This window comes from Cebus imitator, unplaced genomic scaffold (genome assembly GCF_001604975.1).
Source record: "Cebus imitator isolate Cc_AM_T3 unplaced genomic scaffold, Cebus_imitator-1.0 Scaffold2, whole genome shotgun sequence".
Classification (NCBI taxonomy): Eukaryota; Metazoa; Chordata; class Mammalia; order Primates; family Cebidae; genus Cebus; species Cebus imitator.
In genome coordinates, this window is record NW_016107317.1 from 8,568,123 (window position 1) to 8,580,815 (window position 12,693).

Here is a 12,693-nt window from a genome sequence, read left to right on the forward strand (position 1 = left end):
GTTCTGTTTTAGGTCACTCAGCTTGTGGTACTTTGTTACTGCAGTCTTAAGAAGTGCATTCATTTATATATTGTCTGTAGTTAATTTAACACCACAACGGCAGAGTGAGTGGTTGTGATAGACTGTATAGCTCTACAAAACCTAAAATATTTAGTATTTGTCCCTTTATAAAAGAAGTTTGTTAACCCCTGGTCTAGAGTTTGGAAATGGAATGAAAGGCTGAAGTAGGCTACAATCCAATGCAAAGTTGCATATAAGAGCTCTGAATAAGCGTAAAAATTAACCGTAACATTAACCGTGGACTCTGGAAATAAGAAAAGGAATCATGTTGGAGAGTGAAATTGAGTCAGTATGGAATAGATCAAATTACATTCTCAGCGGAGAATTTCATTTCTTGGTGAGGAAAACTATGCCCTTTGGGCTATAAATGCTATCTCCTCTTTAATAAAACAGCGGCTTGGCCACCTGTTAGACACTGAAAAGTCTAGACTAACACTCAATGTACTCAAATGTTTGCTCACTATTTCCAATGGAAAAGTCTGGTTTGATTGTTAAAATAAAATATTTGGCCTTTCACAGTCTGGATACACCATTGCTTCACTGAAAGGTTTCAGATAAACCCTATTTGTCTTGCATTTTCTTTTCTTTCTTTTTAAGTAAAATGTGCTTGAATAATATTGATTAACCATACTGACTCTTATGTGAACTAAATGTATAAAAAATGATACCATCTAGTGATTTATTTGCAATGTGCTTTTGAATACATTATATAATTTAATCCTTAAAACAGCCCTATAAATCTGATTTTTTTTTAACAAAAAATTCACTTTACAAAGTAAGAAGTTGAGACTCAGTAAAACTAAGTGGCTATCCCAGAGTCTCAGCCATTTAAGAGGAGGGTGAATCTTGGATAATTCTGGTAGCAAATTTATTTATTGGTAGAAAGCACATGCAAACTAATAATGCTTAAGATCCTCTAAGGTTGTTCTCTTGGAAAAGGAATTTATTAAAATTGTAGGCTTTCTCAGTGCAAGGATTTCTTTATCCTTGGAATTAGGCAAAATAAACAATTGAATACCAAAAATTCAATGTGTTTTTTTTTCCCTGTTTTCAAACCTCATAGAAATTGTAAATATGAGCAACTGATCATATCTCTGAGAATTAACTCTTTCTGTACAGAGTCCTGCAGAGCTTTGATCGTGACCTGATACTTGGTCCCTAAAGATTCTAGAATACCAATGGAAAAGAAAATCATGTAGGAAATTAGCCCAAGAACCATTAAAAACAAAACAAACAAAACAAAAACAAACAAAGAAAACATAAGGATCCCAGTGATGTCCCTAAGGAATAGTTGGCTTAAAAACTTTTTGGAAGGAGGAGGGGTCTTTGTTATAAACTTCTGTCCCTCCTCTGGCTTCTGTTCCCTTACCCTCTGCCCCCTGCAGAGTTGTGTTTTCTGGGAATCAGCAAGTAAGATCACAAGTGGTCTTTTCTTTTTTTCACTCTCTCCCATAAAGAAAGCTTTATCACGTGTGGCCTTAAACTTGCAGCAAATTGCAAAGAAATGGCTCAAAAGCTTCAGCTCTTTCTGTGCCCTGGGAGCTGAGATGCACGTCAGTAGCCTTGCCAGCCTGGCCAATTCTCTGCTGACTGCCAGAAAAAAAGAGGCCAGGAGGAAAGAGGAAAGAGAAGAGATTGCTGAGGGGTGAGACCATGCCCTTCATCTTTTCTTCTCCCTAATCTGCTTGGCCTGTGTCCACCCATGCTCTCCCCACCTGATAAAATTGTTCCAAATTGCTGGGGAGTGTACCTCAGTTTCCTCTTTCAGTCTTGCTGAGCACATTGAAAGGAACTGGCTATCTTTGATCTCTACCTCCAGGTAAGACTTGGTTCTCTCATTTCATGTTTTGTGATTAATAGATCAGATTGTTATGGGAGATTACTTAACCCTTAATTTCTGTGCTATTTATGTTTTATCCACAAAAATTCTCAATGCGAGGTGATAAGCCCCTCATTAGTTTTTGGTGGAAATAAGAGAGGAGATTGGTTAAAGAAATCAGATAAACTCAAAACTGAGCTCAAATTTTGAGTCTGATACTTAGAAGTTGTTTAGCTTTCCACAAGTCACTTAATTGCTTTGGGCCATCTAATTTTAAAAATAGAATTCTAATACTAAGCTTGTTGAGCTATTTTAAGGATTAGAAAAGGTACATACATCACCCCACGCAAAAATAGTACTTATTAAATCTGAATCTGACACAAATAATTTGTATTGGGTGGGAAATTAGTTTCCAAACAACATACATTCCTCTCCAGCAAGTGCCATAAGGCTATTTTTCAGCTCGTCTGAAGGCAGTCATCCTGGTGCCTAGAAGTCAAGCCAGGACAGAGGTTTTCCTCATGGGAGATGGCCAGAAGAGAGGGAGGAGCATGGTTGCCTTTAGGACTTTCTCTGTGGCAGTCCTTGGAGGCTGATTGCTGGACAGAGTCCGAGTCAACTGCAGAGCACAGGGGTTGAGTACATCTGTGTGATCTAACTACAACCTTCGTAAGCCACTTGCTCTCTACATTTAAAATCTGGAGGGATGATTATCAAACTCATGAGGAGAGATTATTCAATTTTTTTGAACTCAAAGGAAGAGAAACTGCTTGGCTTGTTTTTCTTTGACTTCTCTCCAAACCCAGGGTACTGGATGAAAACTGTCATATGTCTTTTCCTGGAAGAATCTATTCAAGAGGCCAGAGATCAATTAACGATTTGCCAAATGCAAATCATTCTGAATAACTGTGTACTCTTGCTCTACTTCTGCAGTTGCAAATGAAGAGAGAGAGCCTGAAGGCTCCAAGGATCTTTCCATTCATGTCATTGAGCTTCCTTCCCTCTCTTTTTACAGGGGATGAACCGTAGCCTCCTTGGAACATACTACACTGGCAATAATTTGTGCATTAGACACCAAGACACTTCAGTAAAGCTAGTCAGTGCCAATAGTTTAAGCTGGATACTATTTTGCCCTAACACAACGTGAACTGAGATAACTATATTTATCTTTCATTATCACTTTTGAATTCCAGTTACAGTGATTTTTGTGTCAACACCTCCATATATTAGATAACTTAAAATGTGTTATAGTATCTCAAGCTTTTCAGCAATGTTTTTAACAGAATTATTTTTCTCATTGGCATTAGCATTCTAGATGTAACACTTTGGATCTTTTAAAGACAAATTTGGGATAAGTAATAGCATATTTTATTATTAAACAATGTATTTGTATTTTCTGATCACTAGATTTAATATTATGACTGATGAGAAATAAGACGATATGTGAATCCCTAAAACAGAAGGCCAAGTTGAATTATATAATTTCATCCTTTAAAGAAGATTGCAATTTAAGCTATAAATTTAAGAATTATTCATTTCTTATTTTAAAATATCTCTGGTTTGTGTATCTCTTGCTTGGTAATATTTTTTACTCTTAGTTTAGTAGTAAAGATATCTATTTAATATGGTAGAACTCTGTGTTTCCCAAACCCTGTTTTCATTGTTCTGGAAAATACTGTTCTAGAAAAGAAGTCCTAGTGACTCAGTAGACAGAGGAAGTTGGCTGATGGTATCAGATACCATTAAAGAAGAATATCTATATTCTTCATTTCTTAAACTTTGTTTTTTAAATCAGTAATAGATGTTGAATTTTATCAACTGATGTTTTTTATCTACTGAAATTCTATTTTTTTAAATCATTCACGTGGTAATTTAGGTGAATGAATTTAAGTAGCCAATTTTTGCATCTTTTAGAATAATTCTAATTATAGAACAAGAGCTAATTTGGATTTGCTAGCATTTTACTTAGAATTTTATAATCTTTGGGCTGAATCTGAAGTTTTCCTTTCTGTACTATCTTTATGCTGTTTTGTTACCAAGATGATTTTAGTTTTGTCAAACTAATGGAGACAATGATTATGTTTCCATTATCTGCTATCTTTCCTCAAAAAATATCCCTTGATAAAGTACTTCTGGTATATCATCTGTCCTTAGTATCTTTGTTTAGGGAATAGTTTCAGAATATTTTTGATAATGTCTTTCTTGGCTATTTTTCTTTTCTGGTTTATATCAATAGAGGTAATGAATATTTGCTAGAAACTAATCCATTAAGTCAAGTTATTAAACTTATTTCTATATTCTACGCATCTTTTTATGTTTTATATTCCTACATATCTCTGTTTTTAGGTCATTAATATTATGTATTTGTGTCTTTTTTTAATCTTGATTCGCATTATTAGAGTTTTGTTTAGCTTATTTATTGTTTTTAATTATTTCTGGTTTCACTCACTTTTCTTTTTCAATTAAAAAAACTAAAGTTATGCATGTTTATAAAATGAATCAAAAAGCCTAACAATAGTTTGTTTTAAAATCAGGCTCTTGTGCCTCATCCTTTCTTTACTCATTTCCAACTCCCTGGAAGAATCCACCTAACTTTTAAATTGTTGAGGTTTTCTATGCTTTAATTTCATATTATTAATATAAAACAAATTGTGTATACTACTATTACTTGATTTTTCAGTTTGAGATGGTATCTACAAATTGAAATGATGAAGGATGAGGTTTAGTAAACATAGAACAAGCACTGCAGAAAGTCAAGGGGATATACACATGGTTAGAAAAAATTTCTGCCATAATACATGAAATTTGACTCCTAATGTTACTCCTTTGGTATGATGTGGATGTAGAAGTTCTCTACTAATGTACCGTTGGTTCATCTGATAATACTAGGGAGACCCAGAAATTGTTTTATTTGTTGAATTACCGATTTAGGTTAGATTATCAGGCAGGCACTGAGCCACGTGGAATTCTAAAGAAGTAGGGGCACAAGATATGTACATATTGATGTGAACAGAGAGAAAATAGGTTCAGTGTGTGATCCTGTCCTGTGAGGGGTGGTAGGAAATTAAGCATGGGAAGCAAGGCCATCTTTTTTACTTTAAGGCAGATCAAAGACTGCCTTTTCACCTGAATTAAATCTAAGCCCGAGGCACAAATCATGTTGCTTTAACAACAAAACAATACACAAATTGAACCTCTTCTTTTTCTGTCATATTTTAAGCCTCACTTTGGGTGCTACAGGAATCATAAGGTGGTATAGGGATCTATAATGAATGTCTTTCTGTTTTACTAAGAAGATAGATTTAAAGGCTTTAAAGACTTTATTCTAATGAATCAATATTCAAATAGTTGAATTCCTCTTTTTCCTTTCCTGCTTGCTCCCAGTTTAAACTGGCAAGACCACAAAGTTAGCAAAATTCTGCCTTGTTATTTATTCCAAAGGCAACACTTAAATTTATTCTTTGCCATAATGAGGCTTAAACTGAAGGGATTGAAAAAGAATGCTGGCTACGGAGTTCCAATAATAGCAGGATTAGTTAATCAAATATCCTAGTTGATTTTAATTGAAAAAAATTGCCAACTTACTGTGACAACAAAAGGTAGATCCACTTTAAATTGGGCCTATAAAATTGTGGCATACTGTCGAATTTTTTAAAAAGTAATAAATGTTTTAGTATTTATTTATTTTTACTTTAAAAACTAACTTTGACAGATCAGAGTCAAGGAACGTTTTTATAATGGACACTTCATCCAAAGAAAATATCCAGTTATTCTGCAAAACTTCAGTGCAACCTGTTGGAAGGCCTTCTTTTAAAACAGGATATCCCTCCTCAGAGGAAAAGCACCCATGCTGTGGTGAACTAAAGGTAGAGTAACCAAGAAGAAAATGGGGTTGATGCGCTTAGCTTTCTATCCAGATATCTTCTATAGAATGAAGTTAGAATAAGTTTTTCTCCTTTTAAAAAAAATGATCTTAGATGTGATTTACTAAAACCACACCTTGCCAGACAGTGCAAGCAATATCTTCCTGATTATGTGGGTTAAATTACTTTCCTGGGCTCATTTAAATGCCCCTCCTAAATAGAAAAGAGAGAGACAGTAGAAACTAATATTTATTGAACTTCTGCCATGTACCAGATACTATGCCAAGTACAGATATAACATTTAATCTTTTGTAGCATCATGTTACTCCAATTTTGCAAATAAAAATGAGAATAATGTTACACAGTAAGAAATGTTGCTTTTTAAAGGGTGCTTGTGTGCTCCAAGCTCCTGTTCTTTCTTTATACAAATATTCACTCAATAAATCTTTGCTTTTTTTCATATAAATGCTAACCACCTTCCCTATGAAGGTTCCATCACAGACTCATGTCTAGCAAACTTTGTAAGCTAGGTATCAAAGACATGTTTTCCATTGAAAAAAACATATGACTATGAATTTAATAAGTATAAATATAAACACAAGGAATAATAGTTGCACTTTTTCAGTCTATGCATTATGTTCCCTGCTGGTGCATGCACCACCCCGTGAAATACATAATTCCAAGTGCTGGACTTGTTATAAGATGTCAAGTGTTTGGCATATGGTTTCATTTGTTTCATTTTCTTAACAATGAATGACACCATACACTGACTCTTCAATATAAGACTCCTTTGAGTGTCCCTCTGGAGCAGAGCGGAAGAAGACGAAAGAGAATTCAACACACATTTCACATAAAAACAAAATATATATTTTAAATTCCAAGAGCATTTGAACTTTTGAAAATCTACATGTTTTGTGTTTAAGGCTGATAGAAACCTTGAATAGTGTTTGAATTAAAGTTTCGGTGATAATAAAGCTGATATTACACATTCTTTGTTATTTATTTTGTATTTGACTGGTAGTAAGTTTCCAATTGTGAGTCCAACTGGAGTCAGATTAAGTATGATTTGTCATATTTTCCAGGTGTTCTTGGGTGCCTTGTCTTTCGTTTACTTTGCCAAAGCATTGGCAGAAGGCTATCTGAAGAGCACCATCACTCAGATAGAGAGAAGGTTTGATATTCCTTCTTCACTGGTAGGAGTTATTGATGGTAGTTTTGAAATTGGTAGGTATCACAGATGCCTGACTTTACTTTTAAGCCCAAGATCTTCTAGGTGTGGCTAAAGGACATCTTCTGCATCCTGTTGCCTGCTGGAATCTGACTCTATTCATAAAATCTTTTTTTGGACAGAATTTGCCATGATCTTTTCCTACAGGAGAGGCAGTTTTCTCTTTCAAGCAACCAACAGTAAATTTCTCTCCCTAGGTGTTTGGTATTGCATGGTTCATACAATTCAGAGCTCCACATCAGAGTAAGAGACTTTCCTAGAGGAGAGGGTGAGAGGCTAATTCTTATTTTGAGTTATAAATCTATAGAAGTATCTTTACAGAAGAACAATATACCCTAGGAGCCCTATGATTCAATTTTAGAAATGTGAAATAATCCAAATGGACTCTACAATGGGAACTTTCAAAGAGAATCAAGAATGATGAAAGAAGTTACATCATAAAAGGGATGTTTCCACCCAATGGCCTAGAAAGAAGAATGAAATGATTCTATTACCTAGAACACAAGATCAGAGCAGGCAATAAAAATTCAACTCTTAGGTGTCTTCAGTTCGCCATTGACCTATAGACTCCTCCTTAGAACTTAAAAAGACCAAGTAATTTGAGTCACTGTTTTAGAAGTAATTTAAAGAGGATAATCCTAGTTAGTCTGCTCCTGAACTGGTAAACTAAAAGGCTTAATTTTTTATTGAAATAAACCAAATAGTACCCTCTCTGGTCCTTAATGCTTGTTTGGACACAGGTCTATGCTATAGTAAAACCTCTAACTGCCCCAATTTTAGCTTTACCTGGTGAACTTTCAGAAAAAATGAATAAATATTTTTCAACTCTTCAACAATTTCTTTTTGTTCATACTATGTGTTTAGTTCTTACTCTGAATGTCACAGAAAAAAAATAAAATGAATAAGTAACTTTTTGCCTTCAGGCATTTGCTTCCCAAATTCACTTTTTATCATCCTTCCAGAATGACCTTTCTTAGTGCCAATCAAATTTTAATGTCCATACAAATAGCTGGGCAATTTTTTTAAACTCTTTCTAAAAATCTGATTTGGTAGGAACAGGATAAAATTCTGCATTTCTAATAAGCTCCTAAATGATGCTGATGCTTCTATTCAATAGATCACATTTTGTGTAGCAAGTTTCTAAAACATCTTATCCCATCAATCGTTTATGTAATCTGCTTAGACTGGCCCAAATGGTTGATTTATTCCTTGACCTCTGTTCTACTGTTAGCCCTACACTGAATGAAGGGCCAAAGAGAATCAAGGTAAAGGGTGACAAAATGCATCATGAGAGGAAACAAGGAGGAAGAGGTAGCTGGTGCAGATAAAAGAACAGAGCAGATATGGACAGTTAAAAAATTATATAGCATGATGTTTGATGTTTTTCTCTCTCTAGATTATTGTATAAAAATATGTTAGAGCTGAAGACGCATAGAAATGATAAGGTCCAAAGTTTTGTTTGGGCTCCCAGGTCCCAATGAAACTTGAGAGAAAAAGTCTATATTTGATAGACAGTGCTAAGTTTTCATAGAAAATAGCAAAAAAAACATGACTCTAGATTCACATTAATTATTCCAGACCATCCTAGGCATATAAATTATTTATTGGATTAGTTGCCTTAAAATGGCTTAAAAGTTCTCTTACATCCCTTGAAAACCTTTATCCCAAATATCACTGGTTTGCCCTAATTATTTGAATTATATAAATTTCCAGCCAAGTGACTTTCCTGAACATAATCTTAATTTACTTCTTTTGCCTCTTTTCACATTCCTTCCTTCCAAGATTCTGGAACCAATATCATCTTCTATCTTTATGTTATTTGTATGTGGCAACTTTGTTGAAATTCTATTAGTTTTAATTGATTTTCCATGGAAACTGTAGAGTTTTCAAAATAGACAAATTGTCTGAAACAAAATATAATTTCATATCTTTCTTTGCAACTCTTAGATCTGTTTTTTCTTGTTATTTCCCCAACACACAAGCCTCAGTACTATGTTAAAGTACTCATAGTACTCATTACTATGTCCATTTACAATGGACATCTTTCTCTTATGTTTGACCTAGATGCAAATACTTTTAAATTTTCAGTATTAAGCAATATGCTTGCTTTGTGGTTTTGATAGATACACTTTAAAAATTGGTTTGCTCTGATTTGTTTTTTCCTAACATAAATGATTAATTTTATTGAGTGTTTTTACTTTGTCTGTTAAGTTAACCATGGAATTATTCCCCTTCCATTTGTTATATAGTGATTTAATTAATAACATTTATACTTGGTGGTACTCTTGTGCTTCTATAATAAACTGCTCTTGGTTTGGATATTTTTATTTTTATATACTATTCAGGCTGCTAATATTTTGTTTAGGATTTTTACATCTATCTTCATAACCAAGTTTGGGCTCGAATTGTTTTTTCTTACACTGTCCTTGTTCAGTTTGGCTTTAAAATAGTAGTCTCACAAGATGAATTGAGTAGCTTGCTTTCTTTTCTGTTATCTGGAGAGAGAGAGAGAGAGAGAGAGAGAGAGAGAGAGAGAGTGTGTGTGTGTGTGTGTGTGTGAGTGCGTGCGTGAGGTAGGCAGAAAAAGAAGAGAGCAAGAGTCTGTTACTTTAAAGTTTGGTAAGACATATTTCTAAAACTTTCTGTACTTTTTTGTGTGTGTGTGTGAAAGACTAATGGTGGTAGATGTGGAAGAATTTTGATATCCAAGTTCATTTTTGAAAGGTTATGTATCATCATTTATATTCCAAGTGTATCTCCTGAAAGCTCAGAAAGGATACCAAGGAGGCAAAAACTTCTATAGATATAGTATATATCAATATACCATATATATATATATATATATATATATATGTGTGTGTGTGTATACACACACACACACACACACACTATTCAGAAATAGCTTGTAAACAGGAGTCCTTTATTGTGTGATATTGGTGAAGTGTAGGCGAGGGTAGGAGAGAATTGCCTATAAAGTAAAAGTCAGCTATCATTTTATATTGGTTTATTTATTGTGGGACATATGTTGTGTTAACAAACATATGGATAGAATTATCAAAATAATATGATATACAATGTCTTCTACTAAATACATAAATTTCAAATGAGAAACCTTGTGCTCATGTACTAGTGTTTTAATCTGAACGTGAAGAAGAACTTAATTCTTCCTGGAGCCATAAAGACCAGGACCACTGTGCAAGTCATGTTTCTCACTATCATTATTATTATCCTCAAGCCTATAAAAATTACTGCTTTATTTCCAATTTACTAAAGCTGGCAATGTGACTGAACAGTAGTAAATTAGATGATTGCTTACAGATGTAGGGAAACATACTCTAGCTCAAAAATTGGAAATGAGAACTTCAAAGCAAAGCTACCCATTAGCCATCACAGTCAATTGCTGGGAAATTGTTAAATTCTTACTCTATCTAGCACTGGACATCTTAAAAATTAAATGTCTCAAATAAATATAGCTAAAACTTTAAAATCCCTTGAAGTCTAAAACCCTAAACAATGTTTGTCAAAGCATGTTCCAGGAGCCATCCTTATCAACACGCTTGAGTTAGTATTAGAAATGCAGATTTCTTGGCCTGACCGCAGATCCATGGAATCAGAAACTTTTGGTACTTGCCAAGAATCTGCATTTTTGACAAGTTTCCATTTCCTTAACCATTTCCTTTCAGTATTTTTATGCACAGCAAAGCATGAGAAATATTACTTGATTAATATGTTTAATCACTTACTATCATCAACTAAAAGTCATATACCACATGCTTTACTAGAGACATTTTAGAAAAGCATAATTTCTACTTTCAAAAAACCCCAATAATTTTAAACCATTTTTCACAAAAGATATAGATGGGCATATTTTATAAAGACTTTGTATTTTGTCAAATTTGTGTTATATTTTGTCTTACTTTTAGGCATATGTTGAGGTTATATACTTGATGTATACCTAAAGTTGCCTATGTGGAATAATTTTATTTCTGTTGTGAGTCAATCTTTTTCTTTTACAAAGTGTATGAACAAGTCATAAAGTATCATTTGTGTAAATGTGTTTCATCATTTTATTTCATTTAAAGTGAAGTGCAGTTGTGTTTAATTTTTCTGTAAAGAACATCAGCAAAAGAAAGAATTTGTTATGTGTATTTCACAAGCACTTAGAACACGAATGGAAGTTTCATAAAAATTTTAATGAATGAAGAAAAAAGAAGTTTACTTCAAAATTACCAAAAAATATTTGAGAGAAGGTAAAGCGTGCCTTAAAGCATTTGACTTACTGATAATTTTTTTTTTTTTGAGACAGAGTCTTACTCTGTCACCCAGGCTGGGGTGCAATGGAGCAATCTCAGTTCACTGCAACCTCCGCCTCCCAGGTTCAAGCGATTCTCCTGCCTCAGCCTCCCGAGTAGCTGGGGTTACAGGTGTGTGACACCATGCCTGGCTAATTTTTGTATTTGTCTAATAGAGACAGGGTTTCACCATCTTGGCCAAGCTGGTCTTCAACTCCTGACCTCAAGTGATCCATCTGCTTTGCCCTCTCAAAGTGCTGGGATTGCAGGTGTGAGCCACCGTGCCTGACCAATAAAATTTTTCAAGGACAAATAATTAGGTTGGGTGGAATGAAGGACTGGAATTAAAATATTTTGACAATGGGATGAATTGACTGAAGCATGAACAGGATAATTTCAAGAATCATCTCAGATTAAAGGAAAAAATAAAAATGATGTGTAGATAGCTTAGTCAAAAGAAAACATTGCTTGATCTGCTATATACATTCATTCAGTTATGCTGTTGACTTCTAAATTCTCTAATTTATGATGTTTTATTTTTTTCCTCAAAGGGAATCTCCTAGTTATAACATTTGTTAGCTACTTTGGAGCCAAACTTCACAGGCCAAAAATAATTGGAGCAGGGTGTCTAATCATGGGAGTTGGAACATTGCTGATTGCAATGCCTCAGTTCTTCATGGAGCAGTAAGTCTAAAGCAATCATGTTTTCCTTGCCTTTAATTATTTAAATTTAAGCTTGACCCATGATAAATTTGTCTTACTTTTATTACATTGTCTTTGGATAAAATTCTAGAACAATTTTATAATTTTTCTTCTGACAAACTATAAAAAAAAATTCATAGATTACTGTATAATGACAAGATTAAAGAAAGATTTTACCTACTCTGTTTTGAGTCAAATGCTTTAATTTAGCTGTGGAGGAAAAATATATAACTGAAAATAAATTAACGTGGTAAATGTCAAATAAATAATTATTAATGAATACTACAGATAATAAATTCTGGATTATGGAACACTGGCTGGTAGATAATTAACTTAGGGATTTATTATCAACTCACACAACTATTCAATGTCCAAAAAGTATCTCTTAGACCTTTATCAATAGAAGTGGGGTGTCTATATCCTCTAACCCAAAAGTCTACTTTTGCTACTTTTGTTAATACATGCATACAGCTTTAGTAGTTCTAAAGATTTTTACCCATGTCATTTTTAGCCTTACAGCAATCTGTGGGGTAGGAGAGCATAGTTTATCTTTTTTACTTTAGAGCTAAGAACCAGGCCCCATGACTTGAAGAGTCTGATGACTTTTGTAAGTTTAGGTGTCTTGTAATTATGAAACCAGAACCCTAAAACAAGTCAGCTGACTTCTCTGGCAGCAGCCTACATGCATATCTGTTTCACTGCCCTTCTCTCTGTTTATCTATTGCTGAA

The 12,693-nt window shown here is 34.0% G+C and overlaps 1 protein-coding gene across 3 annotated transcripts in view; it reads left to right on the top strand.

The window, feature by feature from the left end:
• Positions 1–1,452: 1,452 nt before the first annotated feature.
• The window catches only part of SLCO1C1 (solute carrier organic anion transporter family member 1C1), a 53,547-nt gene continuing 42,306 nt past the window's right edge, over positions 1,453–12,693 (top strand). For all 3 annotated transcript variants that reach the window (XM_017528976.2, XM_017528944.2, XM_037738548.1), the window contains exons 1-5: positions 1,453–1,705; positions 1,829–1,879; positions 5,592–5,745; positions 6,825–6,966; positions 11,814–11,946. In XM_017528976.2, coding sequence (XP_017384465.1) covers positions 1,608–1,705; positions 1,829–1,879; positions 5,592–5,745; positions 6,825–6,966; positions 11,814–11,946 — 578 coding nt within the window. In that variant the 5' untranslated portion in view covers positions 1,453–1,607. The remainder of the gene's footprint in view (positions 1,706–1,828; positions 1,880–5,591; positions 5,746–6,824; positions 6,967–11,813; positions 11,947–12,693) is intronic.